We start from the raw sequence: 27,979 nt of genomic DNA, 5'->3' as shown, positions 1-27,979 counted from the left end.
AACGAATTGAAATAATTTATTGTAAACATGAACCAGGAACCACGGAGCGCTTATCCTGGAAGTCGAGAAATTTTATTAGCGGACTGACAGCTACCGAATTTGGGGTTGCGCGAAAAACGAATTGAAATAATTTATTGTAAACTTGAACCAGGAACCACGGAGCGCTTATCCTGGAAGTCGAGAAATTTTATTAGCGGACTGACAGCTACCGAATTTGGGGTTGCGCGAAAAACGAATTGAAATAATTTATTGTAAACTTGAACCAGGAACCACGGAGCGCTTATCCTGGAAGTCGAGAAATTTTATTAGCGGACTGACAGCTACCGAATTTGGGGTTGCGCGAAAAACGAATTGAAATAATTTATTGTAAACATGAACCAGGAACCACGGAGCGCTTATCCTGGAAGTCGAGTTTCACCGCGTAGCGGACCCGAAGCGCGGGATCCGGGAGGTTGAGAACCCGGTACTCGAAATACGTAGCGGACCCGAAGCGCGGGATCCGGGAGGTTGAGAACCTGGTACACGAAATTTGCGGAGCGCGACTCTCATGCGTCCGCTCTACTGCGCGGTTGTTTCCAGACTGAGGAATTCGGCTAGCTGATTTTGAATTGGTGACGTCACTTTCTGAACGTCCGACATCCAAACTATGGTTTCGAACTTTGATACTATGTATGATGATGTATGATGTACGATGTATGATGTATGATGTATGATGTACGATGTACGATGTATGATGTATGATGATATGATATGATGAATAATGCTTTTAGTTTTTACGTTTCACACAAGAAATACACACTTCATCTCTCCTACCGATTCCAGACTCAAGCGGCCAGGCCCTTCGATGGTCAGCCGTTGACTGAAGATATATTTTTCAGTGAACGGGTCGGCTAATAACGCTGCCGTTCTGCGACAGTTGGATGATGAAAAATTTCGCTCGTATCTTTCAAATGTGTGTTAAAATACACTCGAAGTGTTAAGAAGCGTCGTTCTTTCTCTCCCTATCACCTTTCTAGGTCTTTAAACCACTACGCAGCGTTAAATACCGTCTCATATACGAAGCATCCATTTGATCTCGTTCAAAATTAGCGCATCCGTGATGTATTACAGTTACTCTGAATTTTTTTCCATCCGAATACTTTTCGAAAAACAATTCTGCTCCTCCACCCAACGCAGATTCCTCACTTGTGACCAGCTAAAACAACGTTTCGATTCTATGCCTATGAAAATTCAAGATCGAGAGAGCAAATGAAAAGTTGTTGGAATAATTATGAATACTAATTTTATAGAATACATCGAGCGCGCGTCGAATAGAATCCCATTTCGAAATGAATAATTCTTCTCTTTTCATATCATAGCTAATCTGGTAATATAGGTAAATAGGATGGTTGGAGGTGTTCGGAAATGGTAGGACATTTCAAAAGTTAAAGTCGACGATGATCCGGTGCATCAATTTTATCGTATATTTGATAAATTATTCCTAAATACATTGAAACATATGTATTTGTAATGAAATATCATGCAATGGGCTGTGTAAACTATAAACTATAATTTCTATCAAATAGCTGCTTTTATGTCAACAGAGCTTTGAGACTCAGTTAAGTTGGATCTCGATTTTTGCCATCGTATGTAGGACATTGGGTTACAAGAACAAATGCGAATTACGAAGAACTCCGTATTAGAGTTAAGGATATTTTAGTTCAAGTATACCTATACACAGAAATCCGTATGTGAATATACTAAAACCTCTGTGTTTATTGTAAAAATCTAGTTTTAAATATGTGTACATATGTATATACACATGCATAAGTATACATATACATATATACACATACATGTACATAAATAATTGCCAAGAAATTAGAAACACTCACAACTTGTCGCAAATAGAGTAAAACGTAAGGTTAATAATATACAAATTACACAAGCGCACCATAACACGTGGCAAGGGTAATCCTAGTGCAGTGATTGTATAAACTGAAGAAACTGGTCACTAAAATTCACCCAGGGGTATCCGTCTTTCCATTCTTCAGTCAACGTACAAATATACCTCCCCGCCCAGCGGTGATCTCAATGTTTTGATTGTCGAACACATAGGTCCGGTTCTAGCTGTTCTCTGCCGTGCAATTACGCCTTTAGCTGGGCGCACAGTCAGCACAGACCGCGCAGTCTATCTCTCTAAGCCTGTGGTGGCACTGCGGATTGAATGTGCATTTCCAACATAACCAACTTGTTCAAAAAATTGGGATCTCGTGTGTATACGAAACTACGCACAACTTGGCATAACCGATATCACACGCATAGGATGATCGTACATCAAGGCGTCAACGTATAGAAAGAATGGCAGGCTACGAAAGCAAGTTATAATTAAACCTACAAGGCTTCGTAATTGACATACGCGAGTCCGGGGCGATTTGGCCTTGGGCGCTTATCAAATACGCGGTGTCCCAAGTATGTATGATTGGTCAACTTCAGCCATTTTTCCGTTGAGTCGAGTCCCGTAGAATCGAGTCCCGCAATAAGCCTAAGAAATTTGTACGTATACATTGAGTGTTTGACTATTAAACTGTACTGAGTACTGCACGTCTTGTGGAGTAACAAGCACTGGCGGCTATTGTGATCGCAATTTGGAGGGTTAGTGAATTTGGAAGCAGTGTCCGAAACAATAACAATGTCTTCTAAATTCATATTTCTCGAGTCAGTGGATTTGCTGAGTACTATACCACAATACCATCTTGTATTAGGAACATTTCTGTTACTCTGGGTTGCATGGCTGACTGTCAAAAGACGATATAATAACCGCCAATTGCCGGAATTGTCCAACGATGAGGTGGAAAGAAAGATAGCTAACTGGCAACCAGAGCCATTGGTGAAGCCGATCGAAAAAAAGTATCATCATGCTCTAAAACCGAAATTAGTCTCAACTAAAGTTGGCAAAAGGATTACTGTTAATGGCAAGGATTGCCTCAACTTAGGGACACACAATTACCTAGGCTTTGTTGGTTCGTCAGAGATTGAGGATACCGCTATCGCAGCAATTGAAAAATATGGAGTTGGTTCTTGCGGACCCCGAGGCTTTTATGGCACTGTTGACGTCCATTTAGAATTAGAGGAAAAGTTGGCCAAGTTTATGGAATTAGAAGAGGCTATTGTTTACTCTTATGGGTTTACCACAATTGCTTCCGCCATACCAGCGTACTGTAAACGCAGAGATTTGGTGTTTGTTGATGAAAAGATTAATTTCTCTATTCAGAAAGGTCTTGACGCTTCAAGATCCAATGTTAAATACTTCAAGCACAATGACGCAGATAACTTGAAAAATTTATTAACGCAGCAAGCTGAGGAGGAAAACAAGAATCCTAAAAGAGCTGCCAAGACTCGAAGGTTTCTAATTGTTGAAGGAATTTATATGAATACTGGAGAAATTTGTCCATTGCCAGATTTGGTAAAATTGTGCAGAGAATACAAACTGCGAATATTCATCGATGAGTCTATCTCATTTGGAGTTCTTGGTAAACATGGTAGGGGAGTTACGGAGCACTTTGGAGTCCCCAGACATGAAATAGATATGATCATGGGTAAGTATTTTTAAAACTTTTTTACTGCGTTGAGGAAAGCAACTCGCTAAAAGAAGGAATAAGTTATTTATGAAATTTCCATGTTGATTTTACTTTTCAGGATCCTTAGATTGGGCTGTAGCATCGATCGGAGGTTTCTGTGTCGGATCATCGTACATCATAGAGCACCAGCGGCTGTCTGGCCTTGGATATTGCTTCTCTGCTTCTCTTCCTCCATTTTTAACATCTGCGGCAACAAAGTCACTTCAAATAATGGAACGTAACACTGAAATATTTGATACGCTCAAACAAAAATGTCTGCAGTTTGATGCCCGACTTAAAGAATTAACTAGTTTTTGTTTATCGGGATTTGCTGAATCGCCAGTTAAGCATTTGTATCTCAAAGAGATACCGAATCATGCAGATGAGTGGGAACTACTAAATCTTATCTCAGATAAGTGTATTGACAACAATATCGCTGTTATAGTATCTGCATATCTCGAAACGGAGACAACTCCACCAAGATCAAGCTTGAGAATTTGTGTCTCTGTAGTTTTAGAGGACGTGGAAATTGAACATGCGTGTCAGGTAATAGAAAAGTGCACTGAAGCGGTTTTATCATCTGTAAAGTAATGAAATTATAATCAGACAACTTTGATTAATTCCTTTGATGACTACTAGAACAAAGTTCACCATTTCATGTCGTAGTAATTAATATTTTAGCCATGTATATCATGACAATCCATTTGTTTGTCTAACGAGCTTGTTGTACACCATTGGAATCCAGGATCAATATTCTTTTATAAAATCTCAATCAATTAATTATTTTCAAGCAGAGCTTGAAGATAATCGAGTTTGCTATCACAACTGTATCCATTCCTGAAATTCAAAGCTTTTCATGACAATTCTCTGTCTATAAAGATTTATAAATCATATTATTTTTCGTAGCTTAATTAAATATCATTATAATCAAGGTTACAATGCACTGAAAATCTCTCAAATAACAACTAACGTGTCAGTATCGAATCAGTTGAATTTCATCGGTGGTCATTAAGTGAATTTATAATATATTTCTGACAACTACTTACTGCCAGCTAATGAAATTCAAACAATTTGATGTGTACACTCGCAGTATACGATTTTCTGGGATTCTCCGTATAACCATTAGCATATCGGTAAAAAAAATATTTTTGAAAAGCAAGATATTGTTGCACGATGCACATTGATTATACAAAAATTCATTATTTAAGTTAGTAAACAGGAATTTATGCACAACTTATCACACAATCTGATGATAGATGCTACCTAATTTATAGTCTGTATGTTTAAATCGTGCAATAGTTACAGGCCTTTTAAGAGTAATAAATTATTGATATCTGCTTGTGATATGTGACATTGACTGTAGAATTTCAGTCAATATATGTGGATACGATGTGATTCCTCACAATAAGATGTGTATATCTGTTTACATGTACGAGTATTTATATTTAATAAAGAGAGAATATGTTGAACACAAATGACTTGTAATTTATCCTATAACAATTTTTAGAAATTCATAAACATACTGGGCTTGAGACGTTCAGCTAACCTTCCTATATTAGGCATTCCAAATCCAATAATTACAGATTTGTATTTAGTGTGCTCTGAAATCGCTCGTATAATCCAGACAAACAATCAGGTCGTTTACTATACTAAAAATCAATTCATATAATTTCAGATTAGGGTCAAAGTAGTAAAATTTTAACAAACACTTCTACACCTGATTGAAGTATTATTACCAATAATAAGGTGGTACAGCTTATTTGTAGGGAAATAAAACTATTTTCTCCAGGATGTTTTAGCTTTCAGTATCTAAAGGCGTTTTACTTCCGTTTACGACGTAAAAAAATGTACAATACCCAACAGTGATAAATTTGAATTGGAGAATTCGTGCAAGTAACTTATTTTTTTTTTTTAGAAGCACATCTTATTAATAATTTGGTAACAATAATTTACAATAGTAAGTGTAATACAAAAATTTTTGTTATCAAATAGCGTGTCTAAGTCACTATGCAGATGTACTTTTAGGCTTGCTTATAATAACTATGCAAATTGTGTGCTGCTATCCAACAGATTCCATACAATATATCTAACTATAAGTTGAAATATGTAACTAACAATTCTTGGGTTTGTTAGTTGTGCAAATATTACACACCCACCTGTTTACCAAGTAGTAATACTTGGTATGTGCGATTCTAGAATAATTTTATTTGAACAAAAAATGAATATTTGCAATATCACATGAAATTCTATCTAGTAAAATATGAAAAAAATTGGTTTCAATTAAAAACGGACGAAACAAAAAATTATCCGCAAGCTTGTCAGACAGGTAAAATACTTCCAATTTATTTATGCACTCTATGTGTAATTTAAATTTAATGCCTTTTAAAATGTTCATCAATTTCTGAATATACTAAAACACTTCTGTATTTTTATATTACTTGACGTTTTCCACGGGTGAGAATTTTTAGCTGGAATTCCCTCTACAACTTGGAAATATATCCTACAACAGACTATAGCAGTTTTATTCTATATTTCGTAGTAGGCAAAATGGCATAATTTCTTTCATTCTTTTCGATAATACATATGGATTAAACTTATCAACTGTCAGGTTGAGGGTCCAAAATTTTGAATATTAAAGATATAATAACCATCCCACTAAAGATATGTATCGGTTATTGTTGGGCCTTTATCACGATGCTTGTGAACGAAGTTATTACATTTTCAGATTTCTAAGAAACACAATTTTTTCATCCAATATTTCGATAATTTACAATTTTCGATACAGTTATTCCTTAGATAAAAGTCTCAATTTTCCCGAAAGAAATCATATTATTTAAATAAATTATGGGGAATTCGTGTACAAAACGTTCTTAGGTTTTTGTCCTATGTAGAATTTAAAATTAAAATGGAACCTGGGGTTTTGACTACATTTAAAAAGATTTATGATGAGATATTTTAGCCTCGACTTAAGCCCGTGGGAAATTCGATAATCACCATATTAAGAATTATCTTAATATATATATAGGATATACGATTAATTGTATTAGGGTTTATCGGTAAAATTTTGTGAATATGATTAACTTTACAGATTATAAGTATCATTATCAGCGTCATCCGAGCCAACTAGTTCTAGTTGAAAAGAATCATTGAATTAATCAAATAACAGTTCATTCACAGACAAACTGAAAGATTGAATATGAGCAAACCTTACGCTCCAAAACAATAATTCGACATACAGCAAACTAATAACAAAAATTTCATTTTATTCAATCTACGGGTGAGTTATACTCGGGTACAAATTCGCTAATTTTCCAACGTTTGTCAGGGGTGGGTGAATCATAAAATTTGGAGAATTTCAAATATGTTGAGATTGTTTAGCAGTATTTGAAATTTGAAACAACAGCTTGTTTAAAGTAAAGCTTGAAAGAAGAGAGATGCAGAGCTATTATAGCAGTACTCTGATAAGAGATTAAGTTTTTTACAGTATGATTCATATAAAATTATACCATACTTTGCATATTGTCCAAAATAACAACAAATTTGTGAAATAGTTGTTCAAAACCCCAATAAAATTAATCGCCCATTGCATACATGTATTTAGAGGAAAAATGGGAGAAAAATTCTAAAATGTATATTGGAAATGGATTCAATACAAACTCAAGTATGTGTGTGTGAATGCAAGTGTGTATGATCGCATGTGTCGGAGTTCTCATCGTTAATTAATTTAAGCCTGCTCTCTCTTACGGTCACATGCAGAGTATACATATAATATATATATAGTAGCTAAGAAAGACGTGCAATAAATGCGATAAATGCTCTAGTTGAGAACATAAAACCCTATTTATTATCCATCCTAGGATAAATCTCTAAAAATGTTTGAAAGTTCATACGAAGAATGAACAAAAAATTGTATGCGGACTTCTTCTGTACAGAATGAGAAATGCAAAAAGAAAAAGTATAAAAGCTATCCCGATCAAAGTATTTATTTATATATATATTTTTTTTTAAATTTAAATTCAGACACGTTATCGTAAAAACATCTGATTCAAAAATTTATAATACAGCATTCATTGGTGTGGAAATTGAGTATAACATTTCCCAAAATTCAATAGGGAAATTCTTGAGAACCATATGACACGTAAAGGTCTGAAATTTGATATATATCTGTAGTGGGATATATGCTATAGCACCATCTCACAGTGAAATCAAAAGTTTGATCCTAAAACTGATAGTTGATAAATTGTCAAAGTTATCAAATATCGTAGAACACTAAGAACAATCTTCGAAACATAAAGCACAATAATTCACTATGCAAGGAGAACTGAGTGATAGATTACGAGAAAAAAAATAAATAATACATTAAGTACAAGAAAAAAAGTAAAGTGTAAATTTCTAAATTTCAATCAGATGGTATTAATCGTACTATATAGTATAAAATATGTCTGCAAATTATATTTAATATCTGTTAAATATTTATTACAATTTAGACCAGATTTATATACCCATCTCACAATCGGTGAGTCTTTTTACACTCTCAAATTACTCATAGTAATTATATTAAGGTTAAATCTATCTACATGGATATATGTAGGTGGGACATGCCAAATGAGATTATCTCGGCTGTTTTGCTTATAGTCTTTGATTCCTTTGCAACTAGTAAAGTGTTTTGTATTTGAAGAACATTTCAACTTATTTTCAGAATTCTTTCCACATCCATTAAACCCATATACTTGTTTAAAGACTGTAAATCAAAGACTTTTTCCTAATGTTTCTCAAATTGCTTTTCTCTGCATTTAGTATTCTTAATTACATTTGAAAAGCTTGAGTCAAAAGTTGACTCCGTTTGGTTGATTTGGTATGAAATGCTCCATATATGTACCAATACCCTTGTACGTACTTCAGTACCTTATCTTGAGTTGGACAGTGGATAATTCAGATATCAATAAAATGATGAAATGATTTGTGTTACTAAAGTGAAGCAAGAATAATTGCCAACTGAGTTGCCAATTAGAGGCACTGGTACTTTTGTTTGGTACTCAATTAATAGAAACATAGGTGTTTGCAGAATGCAATGCTGCTGACAAGTATGTTCATTAAAGAATATATATTTATGCTGAGTATGAATTTAAAATTTAAAAAACCACTCTAATCCTTAATGCCATCATATATAAGCTAGTAATTACGTTGTATAAGTCGCCATTAAAATTTTGTTTTCGTTGTACTACTTAGATGTATGTTATTCGATTCAGGCAACTTTGGTTTCAGAATTTATCCAGTTATCTTTCCAAATACTATCGTATTCAATAGGTAAGTAGAGAAGCATTAGCCGACGATGCAAATAATGAAAAAGTATTTCATCTCTGAAAGAAAAATGTGTAATACAAATTATTTGTGTTTATCAGTACTGTTTCAAGTTAGGAATACAGTTATTTAGTGTTGGATCGAATTATAATTTTTCATTTAGGAATTGTGAATTACAAAATATGTATTTTGCAATTCAAATCCATTCCAATTGATACGATTGGTAGATTTAAAATTTTCAAATTCAACTGAGTCTTTATTAATTAAGATGTTCAGATTGTAATTAGATTTGATTAACTAATAAGTTGTACTAGAAAATTTTGATCGAGTTGAATAAAGATGAGAATTATATTGAAGACTATAAAATTAAGGTAATTAAGATGTTTGTTACTGAAAAAAATTGTAACTGAATCGATGAAAATAAATACAAATCACGAATAAGTTTTGTAGTTGATTCCCTTTTAATTACGAATTTGGATCGTATTATCTATTTGATTTCGTATTTACACGTGTTTGTAATTACAATGTAATTTATCATAAATTATAATTGACTAGTGCCCAGCACATCAATTGTTATCGTAAGTGTACAAGAGTTCAATAATATATTGTGCGATTAAATTTAATTTGTGACCACAGTTTTGATATGATAGTAAAAAATAAAAGAATATATGAGGCACTGATCAGCTAAAATTTTTATCCATAGTCCGTTATAATAATGCGAATGCGGTTATTCGCAAAAAAATTCTTCGATTTCCCCATAGAGAACGATAGATACTGCGAGGCTTTCGTTGATATTTATTATTTCTAAATGAATATTACAAAATAGAAACCGTGCAGATGATTGAGCTTTAAATTCCAGCATTATAAATTTGCTACGTGGATGGTTAGTATATTCAGCATAGTTACCTCCTAATACAATATTAGATTTCAAAACGAGATGCAATGTACACAGTTATTTGTTGACTAAGCTAAAACCGTAAACAACCTTTCACAATACGAAGTAAAAAAAAAACATTTGAAAAATAAGCCCATTCTAACAGCGTAATTATTATGTAAAATACTCTAAATATAAATCTGCCATTCCCTAAAAAGTAATCTGTGCTTGGCTTCGTAATGGGAAATCAAGCTAACTTAATAGCAAGTCAAGTAGTTTTTAATTGTACATTGATTCGAGATTTTAGCACTATTCCTTAAAACTATCTAAATTACCGTATTGTTTCGAGTTTAAGCCGACCCCGTTTGTAAGATGACCGCTAATTCTGCGTATAAAACGAGGGCGATTCTGGCGGGTGCTGTTGAAGACAGAAAACTTCGGCTTAAATTCGGACCAATACGGTATATCGCTATGCATACTTGTGCTACCGCACATAATTATATCACATATTGACATAACGTTGCTAGATTATGATGTTTCAAAAAAATATATGATTACAAAACTAACCAACCTAGGTATATGGTATATAAAGCTATATAAACTTTGGAATATTACAATCCTTTCAGACATTGAAACAACATAATCATTAATTCAAAATCTGTAAAATATTTAAATGTATATTACAGAATTCATACTGTTGTTCCATGTATATATGAATTATTATCAATGTATGTGAACTTTCATTTTGTACAGTTTACAAAGTGTAATGAATAAAACTTTTCATTTTATTATGCTCTGTATTACTCTGGGTAATGTTCTCGTTCTTTGAGACTTACTCGTTAACCTTGTTATGTACATCATGTATACATACACAATATATTCAGAAAGCAGGCAATTGAAAGTAAATTCGTTGCCTCGAACCGATGACCATCAGTTGACTCTAGCTGTGTGAATATATGCGGCCTTCTTCATTGAATATTCCACGCACAATGCATAATAATTTTCGTTTTACGACCGCCTCCGTTGAGGCCGCTTTTAGCTCGGGATTCACTTTTGGCGGATCAATGAACATGCAGTTGCTTGGCGGAGGGTATTTTTCGATGATTGATGTCTTTAGCTCTGGTGGCAGACCTTGTTTGAATATTTCCTCCCATCGCACTGCGATAGGTTTTGGAAGTTCCGGTCCCAGGACCCTGTCTGGGGCAATCCGTTTCCCCATAGCTTTGAGGACGTTTTCTGCCAGGCCCCCTGACTCTACCAGTTGATCTCGAGGAAGAGACACGCAATACAATTTTACTAAGCTCTAGAATATTTGTTTTCTCTTTTGAATTACAGTTATTACCGCCAGAAGTACATCCTTCTTTTGTCACATTAATGGGGTACAGAAAAAACGAATGAATATTCGGACTTCATATCTTGACAACAGATTATTAAATTTGAATAGAGTTTTTTTTCATTCAAAAGTATGAAGATTGAGCTTTGTTGACACATTTTTTATAAGATTCCATGAATAGAGAGCATTCGCTCGGTGATATGTTTTGCGGCGCCTGGGATATCTCAAAAACAACTCGAACCGATTTACTTTGAATTTGGAGACAGTATTCTTAGATAATTTATTTTGCCTGGATTTGATTTTTTACTTTTCAACACAACGGCGACGGTTTATAGATAAAATTATATTCTTACAATTAGTCTGAAATTTGCGACTTTTTTTATTTCAATAACAAAAAAAAATATGATTCTTCAAAAATTGGGAGTGTGGCAAAGAAGATAATCTATCCAAGAATAACATCTCCGAATTTGAAGTAAATTCGTTGACCCATTTTGAGATATCATGGGCACCGTAAAATATGTCAATGAGTGAAATAGTAGACGTTATTCTTAACAATAACCGTTGCTATAAATTCTGATAAAAAAAATATCTAAATGAAACTTGATCTGTATACTTTTTAATAAAAAAATTCTTAATTGTTTGCTGAGATATAAATTTCCAAAATTCGCCCACTTTTTCCGTCGTCTGCTTATTTGTACCTCATTAACAAAAATTGGTTGTCAATAATACTTCCATGTCTTGTAATAAATTGAACTTGTTTCTTCAAATTTTAAGATATGTATAATAAAATTTTTAGATTTTTTTGAGGACCGTTTGAATTCTGCCTACAACGTACTATACATATAGGTATAAGTAGACACAGAACAGTAGATTGTGCATCGAGGATACATAATAGACCTTTTTATGTCGAGTGTAAGTTTGCAATAGGAGTCCTAGGCAAGCGCATGCGCGAGCCAAAAACGGATATTGCAAAAATGTGATGCAAAAAAAGACTGCCTACACGGTGCGTACGCTACTTTAATAAAAGTATGGTTTATTATTTTTGTTTTTGTACTTTAATGCTTTTTGTTTTGTACTGTTACAGAAGCGATTACTTTATGTACGGAATTAAGTAGGCAAAAAACGCGTAAACCATACTTGCATTATATAAAGAATTTTTTTGAAATACTACCCAGATTTGGTTAAGAAAGTCATTCGCGGCAATATTCTGAGTTTCAATGAATTTTCTCCAATTTTATTACCCATTTTCGTTATGAAATGGCAAATATCTCAGTTTGAAAATAAAATTGATAATTTTTTAACGACTTTTTGCAATTTTCTTGAAACATAATCGAGGATTTGTTATATATCTTCTCAATATTGATTTTCAGTATTTTCAAAGTTCTTCATTATCGTTAGTATTATTATTTCCAATAATTTACCATGAAAGAATTTGGAAGAGCAATATAACTAATGTTTTAAATGAAACTAGATTTCGAAATCAAACGATGATCCGCTAAGAATCTTCTAGGAATCATTTGATTCCATCGAATATGTTGGCTTCCGAATGCGAGACCTTGCTTCTAACCACGTATGATGACATAATCAAGTCAATAGCGTTAGGGTTAGAGGAATTTTCCTGATTTTATAAGGTGATGGGATATTTTTGGGATAAAATGTAAAATTTTAGGAAACCTAGGAATCTTAGAGCATTCCCGAGGCCTGTTGCACTTGATATAATTGGATAGCCTTCTCACAGTAGGCTTGTCAATATATCCTGAAGAATGGACGCTCTACAGCTATATTATACTGATAGTATGTAGAGGTATGACATCAGCATAAAAATTTGAATCGTTAATCCGTAGTCATTTTGTGCTTATCAGCTTTTTATTACCTTATGAAAGTTCACCAATCGGTGCATTCTGTAGCCACAAATCATGGATAAAGTTGTACAAATCATCACTGACTGCAACCTGTGGGAAGTAATATGTAATGCTTTTTAATCTTATGAGCATTACAATTAAATATAAACAATGTGTCATAACATCGAACAAAAGCTTTTTATTAGGGATGTGCAAATAATGGTCAAATCGAATATTCGTGTATTCTAATTTTTTGAATACTTCGGATACTTCGAGTTATTTTAACAATTTTAACAGCTCTAATTATTCAAATTTCTCGGTTCAAATCTTCGATTCTCTGATTGAGATTACATTCTTTCTTTTCTGTTTTAAAAGTATTTAGTTGAATGACAGGTATGATTATCAAAATTCGTTTTAATGGTAGCTTGAATGTGATTTCTTAAAATGAATCATAAATTTCATGTCAAACGATGAATCAATTCGAACAATTCCTAAACTTCAAAAGTAACAGAATTTGTAAAGTAAGAGTTGACTGAAAATAAAAAAAAAATAAATAAATAAATAAATCGCATACTTGAACCTCTGATGGAATTATTAGGATCCTTTGTCACAAGTATGCATAGTGAAAATTGAAGATTCGTGGTTCCGACCCAATGATTTGAAATCTTCGAATTACTCAAATTAAATTATTCAATTCGCATGTCCAATCATATGTGGTTTCGAATAATTTGAACATCCGTATCTTTGATATTATATTACTCCATGAACTTATATATATTACCTTGTAAGGTGTTGGATTCAGATTTCGTTTATGGTCGTTACGTAATGTTCGAAGGGAAACTTGTACCCTATTTTTAGTTTCTTCTAGCGTCGGTAACGGAGTGCATATCTTACCATTCTCCCAGTATACCTGTAACAATAATTCACAGTCAACTCAAATATTCGAACAAATGTATGATTTAAATGTATAGATTATTATTATTATTAGAAAATAATGAACTGAAAGCTACTCTTAAATATCAGTTAGCGAAAAAAGAATTGGATTTGATTTCATATCTTCACCTTGTACAGTGACTCTACGCGTGTTGGAATAACATACGCCCGTTTCGATTCTTGGAATGGGTGTCTGCACAGAACTTTATTCCCCACTTGCGGCGGATCCTCTATGGATCTTTGTAACAAATCAATTAATGCATGTCCATCAGCGCCATATAATCTATAAGCATTCTTTTTACCAGGCATTGTTACTTTGCCGACATCCTGACTAAGTTTTATTCTTGGCTGGTCATTTATTTCCACCATTTTATAAACACATCCCAATGCAGGTTGCTTTTGACATGTTACCAAATGTGTTCCAATTCCAAAACAGTCAATCTTGTGCCCCTGAAATACGTATCATGTATTATACAATGATGATAGAAATTTGTAGTGTTGTATAAGGAATTGAATATTATTATTTAGATAAAGAAAAGATTATTTAAACACAAACTCATGTAGCTAACAGTAACATGAAAGATACTTTCTCATACAATTATCTCTCTAACAGATAAGACTATCCTCATTTCCATTCAGATAATCAAAAGGATAACGATGAAAACGAGAGATTCGTAATACACTGAGAAAAAGAATTGTTGATTCAATAAATTATTTCATCATAGGTTTTTCTTGTTGAATAATTTATATTAATAAAATTACATCAGAGTCTTGAGTTCAAATGGCCGCACCTACGGTTCAGTGTTTTCTTCTCTCAGTTTATCTCACCTTCATACAGTAAAAAAGGTGAAAAGGAATAGTAGATTGATCAAGATCAAGACGAAAGTTGATCTTAGATTAAATTATCTGGATAACGTACAACACTGCAATTTTGACGTTTTTGAAGGATTAATTATTACAAGCGTAACAGAGAATTGGAGGGTGTAGGATTCAACGAAACTAATTTTATTTACCTGTTCGTTCAAGCTTAATATAGTCTCTTCATTAATATCATTGGAAGCAACTATCGTCAGCTTAGCAAACCATGGTAAATTATATTTGACTGCAATTTTTTCAAATACTTCTCGTGCAGTCATACTCAAGTAGGCTAAATCTCCACTATCGATGCGAATACCGATTGCTTGGTAACCCAGGTCAGACAGCGCCAATGCCACAGCACAGAAATTCAACAGCCCGCTCCTGTTCAGAAAATTGGTAAATAAACAGAACTAGTATATTTCTGACCCTACACATGCATAGATTGATTCAGCAATGGTGACAATTTCAACTCAACCGTCACTGACGATGGCTTAATTGATGTTTTCTATGAAGCGCACGTAATTGTGTTTCATTCAAAGCTACATCTAAATAATTTTATCACTTTACCAATTACTAAAAGAAAGTTGCATAATTTTTTATTCTGTGCAAATTATTCGCATCCAGGATTTTCAAAAAGTAAGTTTTATAAATACAATGTTATGAATCCTGCGGAAAAATGATGGGCTTGAATCGCAGGTGCTTGGCGTCACAAACTATATCATATTATGGCCCGAAACAGCCGGCCCAAATTTGGACCGTCTAAACTTTGATAATTTCTTGTGATTACGTAGATAAATTTGAACGGAAGATCATGGTATCATGAATTGTGCAACTTTCCTGTTTACCCCATGCTGACAATGATAAAAAAATATGATGGTGTATGCATATATTTATGCCGTCTAAGTTTAAGGAACTAAGAAATTCTTGCATAAATATCACAAATTGTTGTCAGGGTAGTGATTGACTGTACATTCAAATAAAACGCCCATTTTCCCAGAAAATATTGTTAAATGATAGACAATCATGCGTGTGTACAAGGCACACTACACACGCTACAATAGGTATACACGAAGACAAATAACTGTGGCAGAAGGAAGGTTTGTCAAAAGCGCGATCTTTCAAAACCACTGGACGTCATTCAATTATATTTTACATTATTTTGATAAGTGTTCTGTAACGTTGCACAACTAGTGAAACCTTGACGAAAAATTGGTTTAAAAATGACAGAGAGAAATAAAAAAGGACTGGGAAACATATTTTTTGATAATGGTCATTTTGATTTAAGTATTCAGATTCAATAATTTATAAATTATGCGAAACAAGAACATGACGGATTATTTATTAATAGCAAAAAATCTTTAACTTCAGTTTACTCTCGGGCTGAATTTGGGAAGGCACTACATAAGGTCGAACATTGACAACCATTTTTTGTACGAAAAAAACACATAAAGCTTTATGTTAAATGAAATCCTTTTGATTTTTGCCTATTCTATGACTTCATGCTGCGTGAATATAGTGATATGATGAAACATTATATTTGCCTGTTATAAAAAGTGATGCTTTATTTCACCCTTCATTAGTACAACCCCTGGGAACAGATGTAGTCAATGAGTGAATTTTCATTATTATTATTTATGAAATTAGAATCTTCCATTCCACAACCAAAGAATGGAATTCTAAATACAAAATTTCTTTCCCTTTTATTTCCGAATTAAAAACTGATTTCTTTAATCTAGTACTGTTTCTGTAACTCGAGGTTTCTCAAAAATTGCATAACAGATACAACTGTATGTATTCACTATTCGATTTAGATACAAATGAAAAGAGCAGTGTGTAAAAACCTGTTTTAGCCAATCATGGAAGCAGCTGACATTGCTTACTTTTTACAACGATTATTAATTTCCCCCACATTGCAACTTTTGACAGAAACGTAGAACCGCATGCGTATACGAGCCTTACTTCAAATATATGGCAAACAAACGAAAGCACAATTACTTTAGACCTCATCAAGCCCTGGTGATGGTACTGATTAATAATTGCTTGGCATATCTCAAATAAAATATTTTTTCATGAATATCATATAATGTGCTCGCCCACCCACTAGACCAAAAATACACGCATTTGTATATTTACAACTTCTATTGAATAAGGCAAATATGGCGTTCTCCAGCAAGATTTTAATGAAAAATGTAAAATTTGGCAATCAAAACGTACAAATATCAGCCAATTTCTAACTGGACCAAAAACAAATCTTCATAACTTGGATTCTCTTACACAGATAAATTTGATATAATTCATTATTGATAAAAATGATGGTAATATTCATGTCGGAGTTCAATGGTATTAAATATTAGTACCTGTATTTAAAATCAGTTGCTGAATATGAGACATGATTCAATGTTGAAATTATAATATGTAAAGAGGGTTGATAATTGTTTTAATTCTAAGTCATAAAAGATATTTTCATTGATATAGAGTTGAGGAATACTTCAACGTGTGTAATAATAAATTCGTGTATGTTGGGTTGTACTAATAAAAGTATCACTCTGTGTTTAAAAAAGAACTTATAAACAGCGCGGATTCGTACCTCACATAGAGCTCACCCAATTCACCTCTTTTTAAACAGCCATTGTTGCAATACATCGTAGGATTTGATATTAGCAGGCCATTTTTTCCACCATTTAGCACTGACTTACTTGCCCCATAAGCAAGTCCGTTAGTTAGAAGTTTAGGCTTTACATTTAGACTGCCTATGTGCGCCTGTCGCTTGGCCGATGCTTCTATGCTACAAACACACTCTTGTTAGGCTACTGTGCACATGCCATCAGCTATGTGCTTGTGCGAACACTCGTAAGTATTCTTTGTAATTCATATAAATCCTTTATCTTCACAACTTCCTCATTATTGTTGTATTTATTAAGATTAATCTTTCAATATTTGTATTTTATTGTGCGAATATGTTTTACACGAATGAAAGGACCTTCGATTGTCTGTACTTGGTCTATGTGATACAGGATCAGAAATGACTACTTATAACTGAACATGTCAATGTAACGTCTGTAAGATACTGTGTAAGTTAACAAATTAAACTCCATAACGAAATGAAGTATATTGGATTTTGGACCTGAGATAAATTATATAAACCAATAAGTAATTTGATAAATTATAAATCAGCAACTCTGCTAAAGTACGGCAAATACTTACATTCAATTGTCAAAAGGTGATTTTATTATTAATTTTATGACAAACTGAGTGATAATAGTTTTAGAACATTGAATTTAATGAGTTATGGCTGTCATGCAAACAAAATAAACATTATAATATACACACACCATACAAAAATGCAACAAGATTTTAGTTGACACCTTCATTTACGATAAAACATCAGTTATCACAAGCACTAATCAGAATTTCAATTCGCTGAAATTTTATTTGATGAAAGTCAGCAAACAAATTTTTTTCGACCTTCTTATAATATGCAGGTCATTCTGATAGACAGAGTATGTATCAAGAAATTTATATATTTACAATATTAGACATACACGGAGAGTTCCAGCTATTTACACTCATTTTATAACCGCCGCCATTCCTAATTTTAAAGTCACCTTTGTAGAAACGTCAGATGGAACTACTCGTACTTCTCTTACTATTTAATATCGATTAATCAAACCATTTTCAACCTTGGAAGTAATTATAGAGAATATTCTGCGAAAACATAAACAGTTCACAAAATTTTCGGAAGTGAAACTTCAACCGTTTGAAAATTGAAGGTAAGCAAAGAAAGCTGGAAATTGTCATGTAACAAATTTTAGGGAGATAAGCTACCCGGAATATGAAATATAACGCCATAAATGCAAATGTATGTAAGTATTATCATGTCAATCTATAAGAAAAATAGTCTTTAATTATTTATCTACAATTTATCTTCCAAGCCCTCAAAAAGTACAAATTCTATTTCAACAATTAAGTACCAATTCCAATTGTGTAATGTGCCAATTTGGTTATGGAGAGCTATCACGAGCAAGTGTGGGGTTACAGTGCACAGTGTGAAAATACCTCTTAACATCGTACGTGTCTACTAGGGCCATGAATCCTTCTGGCAAAGCAATTGCAAAGCTTATCAAGGCCGCTAGTTCTCCATCCGATGCTTCAGACACTAAAGCTCCCAATTCAGAGGCGATAGAATCACGATAAGTGTAAGCGAGAGCCAAGAGATCACAAGTTATACCTGTCTCTTTGTGCACCAATGTCTGAAAATAAAAGGTCAAATGTGAGAAAGACACCTTCTGTTGGCATGTTTTTATACCCAAGTTTATCCCCTTTTCCATATATACCCAGAGTGAATGTAATTTAAAATATATTGGTAGATCGTCATTATTTGTTAAAATGTTTATGACAATGCAACCTGTAACACTAATCAAAAACTGAATTTTATTTGTGTCTGGGTTACAAATGCTACGTTCTTGATGTTTACGTCTAGAAAATAAATGGAAAAAGATATCCCCACGTTTCGTTTAAACGTTACGATGATAATCAGAAGGTAGATGTTATGCTAGTATGTAAAAGTATCTTAGTCTATAATCGTGTAATTTAGTTATCTCTCACAAAAATATTGCTCTACTCGTCATGAAATACATTTTTTTGAAGAATAAGTACGATTTTTTTCAATCTTAAGATGAAAGAAATAAGATCGAACTATCCATTACTCAAAGCAGAAGAATTATTCACAAATTAGATAAAGAATTTTTATCTAATCCCAGAATTATATGACGAATAGAGGTAAGGAGCAAGAACTTCAAATATAACGAAACATTGAGTTCATTAAAACATGCAGCAGTAAAAATATCGCATTATCACTGATCACTGAGCAAGTTTGATCTCCTTGTAAATATCCTTAGTGGCTGATCGATATAATTTATCGTACATTATTCTTATTAGTAATAGCACTCACTTTATTCTGTAAGTCCTCGACGCCAGTGAAGGAAGTAATATATGCATGTGCATGGGTCCCTTTCACTGGTATCCCAAATAATTTTCCTGCCAAGACATTACTTGTCCCATCGAAACCACCTAAAATCATTAAAAACATGAAGTCAAGCATTGTTATTCACATTTTACGGATTGAACAATATTTTTAGAACACTATATGACTTTGTATATACATTTATACTGTATCTATTTATTATTTCAAGAGCTACGAATAAGCCAATTATGAATCATTTGGATCTGTAATGAATATGAATAATTAACGTTTTATAAATATTATTCAAGCAAAATATTGTTCTGGCAATTGTTCTGTGAATGAAGATCGTATAATGCTAATGCATTTATCGTCTGATTATTGAAAATACAACTTTAGCATGAGTTTGAATTACATTACTCGATTCCAATTGGTATATTCTTAAGTCAGATCATAATTATTTGATTAAATGTTTAGTGTTGTTTTAACTGTGTCTTTATTAGACAATACAAAATGTTTGCAAAATGTTATATAAATATAGTGCAGCTGTAATGTTAATTTATGTTTGCTCAAGATAAACGCTTGTTGGAGAAAACTGATCGGACATATTAGGAACAAATGTTTTGTCTGGGTGAAATAAAATATTTGTGATATCTATGAATATCTAATTGGATTTATGTACATTATGTTTAGATCATCAATAAGGTAAGTTGTTCTGCAGCGAAATGCATAAATTTTTCACCGATCCATAAGAGAATGAAAAAATTAGTCATGCTTTTATGGGATTCAAAGAACATCGAATAACTTTTGACTCGAAAATTACTAGATATTCTGCAAGCAAATACCTGACAATTGATCACAACAGTTTCAGTATGTTTGTTACATTTATATAAATTTTACCGCTGATCCCTCAGTTACTCCAATGAAATTTGACTAGCAGGTGACTGTTAAAGCAAAGTTTAGAAGCGTGTGGGAAAATGATGAGTCATAAAGAATAGGTAGGTCACATATATAATACCAAGCAGTCCCTAAAATTGTAACACATCGCTAAGATGATACCTGCTGGTACTGAATGGAACATCATATTGATTTTAGTTTTGACGAAATTGTTTGGCATATAGTGCCTGTGGTGTGATGGTGCCAGACACCTGGCTCGTCCGTATTATAGTCAATCAATTACTCACGCACAGTATTCAACACATTTACAGTAAATTGCTTTATCCACCACGGATTCTATGGAGTTTTATTAACAACCATAGGAATGCTATTAGGGATAAACTGTAGTTTTTCGAATTTAACTTGGCTTGGTGAATTTTGATACCCTTACTAGCAATACACGAATTTATTGTTTGCCTTACATCTCTCAATAACATTGCAATGTTATTCGTTATCAACTTCACCACATTGCCACATTAAAAATCGAAAATTGTATTTCAAATAGAATAGTACATGCTCAAGTGATGCATCAAACGATGGTCAAACATTGGTCAAAAGTTTTTCAGCCGTTTATGATGCATTAACGATGTTAATTGGAAAAAAAAAAAATGGTAGGTTTACTGAATATTTTATTCCGATCAAAAAATTGTAAGTACTAAAATACCATCGACTGAAAACTAAAAACACAGCGGAAGTAAACGGAGGTGAATTAGAAAAACTATATTCAGAATAATTCCGTACAGTATTTTTCCAATTCTGATGTCTCAAACATTTAAATCAGTTTATATTCTTTAATTATACTGTGAATATTTGAGATTGCATTCAATGAATTGAATTCATTAGAATTGAAATTAATGTGGATAGGAATCCAGTCGTCTTGTATTAAATTTCAAATTACACATTGAAATGAAAAATCGCATTTGTTGAATTGATGAAGCTTTCAAAATATAATATTGTACCAGTTCGTAATTCCGGCAAATTGGCATTCGAGGATAGTGTTACCAATTTAATTTCGGTTTACTGATAATTAAATAAGGTAAAAATAATTTATCATGTTAGCATTTTATGTCGTATATCTCGAAAAATTTAACAATGTATGACAGGTATTGAAGACTGGGGTTGATAACTTGTGGATTATCATGAATACATTTATCTCAGACTCAAATGAAGAACTACACTACAGATATTGGACACTTGAGGCCCAGTAATCAATTTGCATCCAAGCTACGAAGAAATAAAAATTATGAATCATTTCCAAGTCTTGTGTGGAGATAAATGTCGAAAACTTCTAATGGAGCTCATATCAACGCACGATCGGTTGCTATACGTAAATTGCCCGACTACTACTGCTATAAACGATAATGGGTGAAATTGCATGACGCAGAGCCATTAAGAATATGAAAGGTAATTAATTTCAAATAAGGACACTGCAGCATTTCAGCGAAGTTTACTCTAATTCATCATCTTGGTCAGAATACAGCTTTTTGGCTACCCGCACATGTGACAAGGACAGATAAATTAATCACCGTTTAACCTCGAGTCTAAACATTGCAACTTTTAGTAGGGCTACAAAAGCTTTTCAAGAGTTAAATATCTACAAACTATGTTTCAACTAGCATAGCATGAGAAGATAACATACCAATGTAGCTGTATTTCGAGGCACTCAGTCCACCGTCAGGCCCTTGTGCTCTTCTGAGGCCAAATTCCAACAAGGATACATTTTTTCCCGCAACCATTCGATATCTGGCAGCATTTGTTGCCATTAAACTTGCATAATTCACCAATGTTAACAAGGTTGTTTCTAAAAGCTGTACCATTATCAAAGGACCTTGTACTCTGATCAATGGTACCCTGAAAGTACAGTAAGCATTTCACTTCAGTAAAATTGAAAACTAATCAGTGAACATCTCATAGTTTCATTAAACAGTGCCATTATTAATTTGTTAAATTGTTTATCGCAATGTATGTTCACGATTTAGAACAAATAGACATTTTTAAGAATGTTACAGTTACCTTGGAAATACAACTGATCCCTCTTCGATAGCGTATAAAGTTACATCTTGTGCGGTAAGATTCCTTAGGTATTCGTAAAATTCGGGTTCAACAGAAGCTGGTAGAGTTGACTTCAGGTACTCAATATCTAAATGTAATTAATTGATAATAAGTAGCATTGATCAAAAGGTCAGATACGCGTGAATTTTTATTTACATCCCTTTTGAGCATACTTATTAGAATTATCTTATTAAGGAGGAAAAGACATTGCAGAATAGTAATAACAAGAATGCTTGAACAGATTGAGAAGAACTGAAATATATCCATATGAAAATTTCCTACGAAAAAATGTATTCATTCAAATTTAGGAACACTTGACGAAGATTCAGATCTAAATAAAACACTTTATACGATTTGTTCCATAAACAAAGTTTTCTATTATAAAAAAATTTAATAGTGTAAAAATTTTATCAAAGTAAATTTACTATCACTTTTAAGTTTAATTCCAATAGAATTTAGGAGATGAAAAAAATTCACGTGACTGTTGACGAATGGATTAATGTTATAATTAGCACGATTTTTGGATTGGAATATCAGAATGGACAATGATTTGAACATCAATTGGTTTCAGATTATTAAAATTTCCAGGAGTAATAAGTTCCAAGTCTAATTTCTCTTTCTTTCGAATTAAAGTTTTCTTCTCCCTTGACATAAGAATTTGGTAATTGTATTCCTTCTAAACGCAGAATGTAAATTCTTAATTTTTTTCATTATCTGTAAGCCTCTGTCATATTTCTGACGAGGATTATACATTATAGGATGGGCCAGTAATTTATCAAAGTTATTGAGAGTACTAATAATTCAAAAATGGCTAACTTTCAACTTTCTACAATTGTAAGACTTTAACAATAACATCTTATCGTCAAAACTATTCAAAAGAAATTCTTCCAAGATTTCTGCATCATGTTTATGGCAAGCCTCATTCTTGTTAAAACAGAACATAAAAAATTGAAAACATTATCCCATTTTATTAATTTTCTCATTGTCTCGACGGTTCCCAAATAAAGTAAGTTCCTATTGACGGGTATTATTTGTTCTACAAACTACAAATGCTGTTTACTATGCTCACATCCTATTACGTAAAAGGTCAAGAAATTATTGTTCATTATAACTAATGATGTGGCTTTTTAAGAGATAACAGAGTCATGTTATTCAACACTTTAATAAAAACGGCATACCACTATCTGAATAATAAAAATTCTCAAGAAACTTGAGGCACTCTCCAAGACCAGCAAAAATCGTAAACTCTCCTTGGAATGGATTCTTTCGAAAATACAAATCAAATACTGCACGATCCAGCACCTTTCCACTTTTCCAGTAAGCAAAGGCCATTGTGATTTGGTACAAGTCTAGAACACACACAAAATTGTTAGAAAACTTTGTGCCATGTAGATGGTCTAATTGTAAATACTCGATCATTTTAATTGTTCGTGCGGCATTAGAGTGGTACTTAACTTGGCGTTGGAAAAATAGCCTCTATAACGCTCTCCAAACGAATCCTAAAAATGATTAGAAAAACACGTGTGCAAAGTTTTTAGCCACTACGTCAATGTAAATACGCGAACTAACAAACTTGAATTTTCCCATTTTCCAATTAAGTTACAACAATTTTTTACCGAGGTGATGAATTTTAGGCAAATACATAGAAGCTGGTGATCTGATAAACACGACCGTTTTTCTTGCAGATTCCGAACTGTTTGTCCAAAGATATAAATAATTTTCAACCTCAAAAACTTTTTCTCTGCAATCAGCTACCAATAAGCGAACTGAAAGACAATCTACCTGTAAAGTACCACAAATTCATTGTACATGTAACAGTTGCATGTGATTGCATGGCCGTTATTTTCCATATGTTATCTTTGCTGAAAATTATCTGTCCTCCATAATGTTACTTTTTACGATGACAAGTAACCATATTTATACTGGAAAAATTACTTCCAGTAACCCTCAACAAAAATGTAACCAGAATCGCTTTGAGCAATCTGAGTGGATGGTCAGTGATCTATTAAATATTTGGATCCGTATGCAATTTGTTAATAAAATATCTTGACGAAAAAGGGAAAACTGATGGTGAGGATTCCTACTCTTATCCAATGTAAGCCAAGGTAGACACTGGAAAATTATAAACTTCACAACTTACAATAAAAAAAAAGTTGGAGCTTTGAAATCTTGCAGCTATATCAATTATATATGAGACTTTGTACGTTAAATCAAACAATTCAGGTACCTCGAAATTTTATTTAAAGATAGATAATGTTTTTATAAAAACTTTAGTTATAGGATCCTCACATTTCAAGGTACGTTAACATAAAAAATCAATGACACATTAAAATCTAATTTTTGGGATGGTATCGCAAGAAAACCCTTGATTCAAGATTTTAAAAATATATATGGCTCATCTTTTTCAACACGTACTTGAATTGTATAAAGGGCAACAGCGTCAAAAGCAGTTGGAGAAAACTTTCCATTTCTTTGTTCAACTTGATAAGAAATACTCCATACATAGAGTGTAGGTTAATTATTTATCGTTACATGAAAAAAAAATTGAAAAAAATATTACACAAAGATAGCATAATAATATTTCTGCAATCGGTCAACGTATGAATGATTGTATAGCTAATATATGTACATTAGACTGCCTCAAAAAAAAACCTCTATTTTTTTTTTCGATCCCCCACTTCATGAAACCATAATTTATAACATAATATTGAATAGTATAGAACAATTATTATCTCCCTCCAACAGTTAGAATGATTTTTTACATGTTAATCAAATTCCAAATACAAAAACTCAATGCAGTACTGCTTTAAAAAATTGCACTGCGATTTCCTTTCGCGAGGTTCGATATCATGTTATGAAGTATGGTATAGTGAAATGAAAATAAATTAAGGTTTTGTTGAGGCAGTCTAATGTACATAACTATATTTTATAATATACCAGTATGACTATCTGCGAAGTACAATAGTTAGACATAATATAATTAAAAAATAATATTGATGTATTAATGTATTTTCCTAATAATACAAATTATAATCTCAAACATAATAAAGTACAAAATAATTCCTATCAAATACTGAGAAGTGATAGGATATCTTTATCTTAAATACGAATTAAAGTCTTTATAACTCAGATATTCAATGTAGTTGTTTGTTTCAAAATATACTCAACCGTGCCCAACAATTATCCAAATTATGTATGGCAGACTGGCATTTTTTAAAAATATTATCTTTGAGGTAGTGAATGCTCTAGGTGTTCGAATTTATCTCCAAATTGCTTTATAATGTTTTTATACTACTAATAATATTGAATCATGTGTAATTACGAAAAATAAAATATTCAGCTTGGCAGTATATCAATCGTTCTCTTTAATAACCAAGTTTTTAAAAACGTATTCGAAAGTATTCCTCATTCAATATAAATTAAACGCAAGGTTGTCTCGTGTGATAGTAAATAAAACTGTTGTAATTATTCAAATGGGTAATCAATCGAAACAAGAAGCATCTTCAAGTATTACCGCTTTAAAGCTTGATATTATCATTACACGTGAATACAAAAGGAAATACATGACAGGCGGGAAAGCAGTTCAAATATTACGCAATGAGTGACAGGAATGACGTCTCGACGATTCAGTTTATACCTATAGTGACGTAACTACGTGACGTGACATGACAACTGGTTTCAGATGTATATGTGTATATGCATAAATGTCCAACGTTTGATAAATGATGACGAAAAATTCACAAGTTTAAAACACTGTTTCAGTATCGAAAAAAAAGAAAACGAAATTCACGTGGCTCGCACATAACATTCTGCGGATGTTTCGCTGTTGTAATTATGGGCACAGTGAGAATGAATGAACAACAAAACGGACTGTTTTTCACATGTCACCGCAGAAAGATTGGCGGCTGAATTAAGGGATTTGAAATTGGAGGTTAGAAATCGAACACAAAGATTGCATTTACCTTTATTACTTTTTATAAAACAAGGAAATAAATACCTGTAAGAAGTGGTTGAACAACACTGTTTTGCCGCATTTGCCCCCGCGGCATGTCCATGTCTGCTGACATGCTTGGATATTCACTGTAAAATGAAAAAAAAAAAACTAACTTAACGCAGCGGTCCTCTTAACAGCGGAGACGGCACACGACTAACCACCCGCCAGCAGCTCGAACTGTACTAATGTTGTTCAGTAACCGTGGAGAGATATATGTATGTGTACATCCCCGAATCGCCACGATACGTGCTACAATCGATAAGAACGTTTGAAGGACGTTCGGTTGAGACCCATGTTCACACCGTTGCGTACCACTACTTTACAGTTGTACCAACGGAAAATTATTGTAAATTTATCGTATTCTCAGATTCAAATATCTGGGCGCACTTTGTCTATATTATGTTTGCAAAATAAAATTATCTGTGATTAATTTGCATCTTTTTCAGGTGTATAATTGTATGTCATGTTGACTATGTTTCTCCCTGATTCCTAAAAACCAAAGAAGCTTTACATAAATCACGGACGAAAAAAAAATAAAATACAAATGCGGTTTTGTTTTATTCGTACCGGATGTTAATAAGTATTTAATTTACTGTTCTAGATTTTTAATCTGAAAATTTAATGTCCAATTAGAAACGATTTTCATCGGGTTTACTCATAAAAATCACACTTGCTGCGACGAATGCGTTGCATACCGTATCCATTCTATGTTAATCATATACACGCGAAGTATAAACTGCTTACCTGTAGCTAAATACCGTGTCTTATCGTCCTAATCATACGATTAAAAAATATGTTGATCATTAATACGTTATGACTAGTTGACGTAAAATTATTATACTCCAGATATAACTGACGACAAGAGGTATTTATAATAATAACTATATATATGGCCGTGGAATAGTGGGAACCCCCCGCGTATACAGGAGAAAAATCACTCGTCAAGTCTTCTTACACTTAGCTAAGTTCAGACCCCCCCCCCCCCCCCCTGTCTCAAAGCGTTCTGAAGTTGCTCTGAGTGATTGCAAACGCTATAAATAGCCGGGCTGTAATGCACAGAGTGTCCTGTAACTCCCGTAGAAATACCACGGTAAACGGAATAGATATTGACCACGTATTTGTTAAATTCGCAACTTTTTTTGCATAAAGTATACTTAGAAAGAAATGACATTAATTTCCTCATTCGATCGAATTATTTTTTTACTGATCAGATCAGTTTGATTTCTTTTATTTGAAAAACTATTTTTCACTAATTGAGTGAAATAATATTTTCACTTGCCATTTCGAAATATCTGTTT

General features: G+C 33.0%; 2 protein-coding genes across 4 annotated transcripts; one reads left to right on the top strand and one right to left on the bottom strand.

Annotated features, from left to right (window-relative positions):
• The first annotated feature begins 2,144 nt into the window (after positions 1-2,144).
• Positions 2,145-9,626, top strand: Spt-I (serine palmitoyltransferase subunit I). Its single transcript, XM_046624555.2, has 2 exons — positions 2,145-3,578; positions 3,679-9,626. Exons 1-2 carry the CDS (start codon positions 2,672-2,674, stop codon positions 4,188-4,190), a joined length of 1,419 nt encoding a protein of 472 aa, XP_046480511.1. The 5' UTR covers positions 2,145-2,671; the 3' UTR covers positions 4,191-9,626.
• On the bottom strand, positions 4,760-26,934 carry Naprt (nicotinate phosphoribosyltransferase). 3 transcript variants are annotated; one of them, XM_046624552.2, is made up of 12 exons: positions 26,685-26,934; positions 23,866-24,036; positions 22,649-22,775; positions 22,275-22,486; positions 19,691-19,809; positions 18,796-18,989; positions 17,327-17,524; positions 14,895-15,120; positions 14,011-14,331; positions 13,730-13,858; positions 12,981-13,059; positions 4,760-11,040 (listed from the first exon to the last, which is right to left on the bottom strand). In XM_046624552.2, exons 1-11 carry the CDS (start codon positions 26,752-26,754, stop codon positions 12,982-12,984), a joined length of 1,845 nt encoding a protein of 614 aa, XP_046480508.1. In that variant the 5' UTR covers positions 26,755-26,934; the 3' UTR covers positions 4,760-11,040; position 12,981. The 3 variants fall into 3 exon arrangements, with proteins under 3 accessions (XP_046480508.1, XP_046480509.1, XP_046480510.1); XM_046624553.2 differs by lacking the exon at positions 23,866-24,036 and having other exon boundaries at positions 4,760-13,059; XM_046624554.2 differs by lacking the exon at positions 17,327-17,524 and having other exon boundaries at positions 4,760-13,059; positions 26,685-26,929.
• Positions 26,935-27,979: the final 1,045 nt, after the last annotated feature.

The sequence above is a fragment of the Neodiprion pinetum genome, chromosome 4 (genome assembly GCF_021155775.2).
Source record: "Neodiprion pinetum isolate iyNeoPine1 chromosome 4, iyNeoPine1.2, whole genome shotgun sequence".
Lineage (NCBI taxonomy): Eukaryota > Metazoa > Arthropoda > Insecta > Hymenoptera > Diprionidae > Neodiprion > Neodiprion pinetum.
The sequence above is the reverse complement of the archived record's forward strand: the minus strand, read 5'-3'. Positions and strand labels throughout refer to the sequence as shown.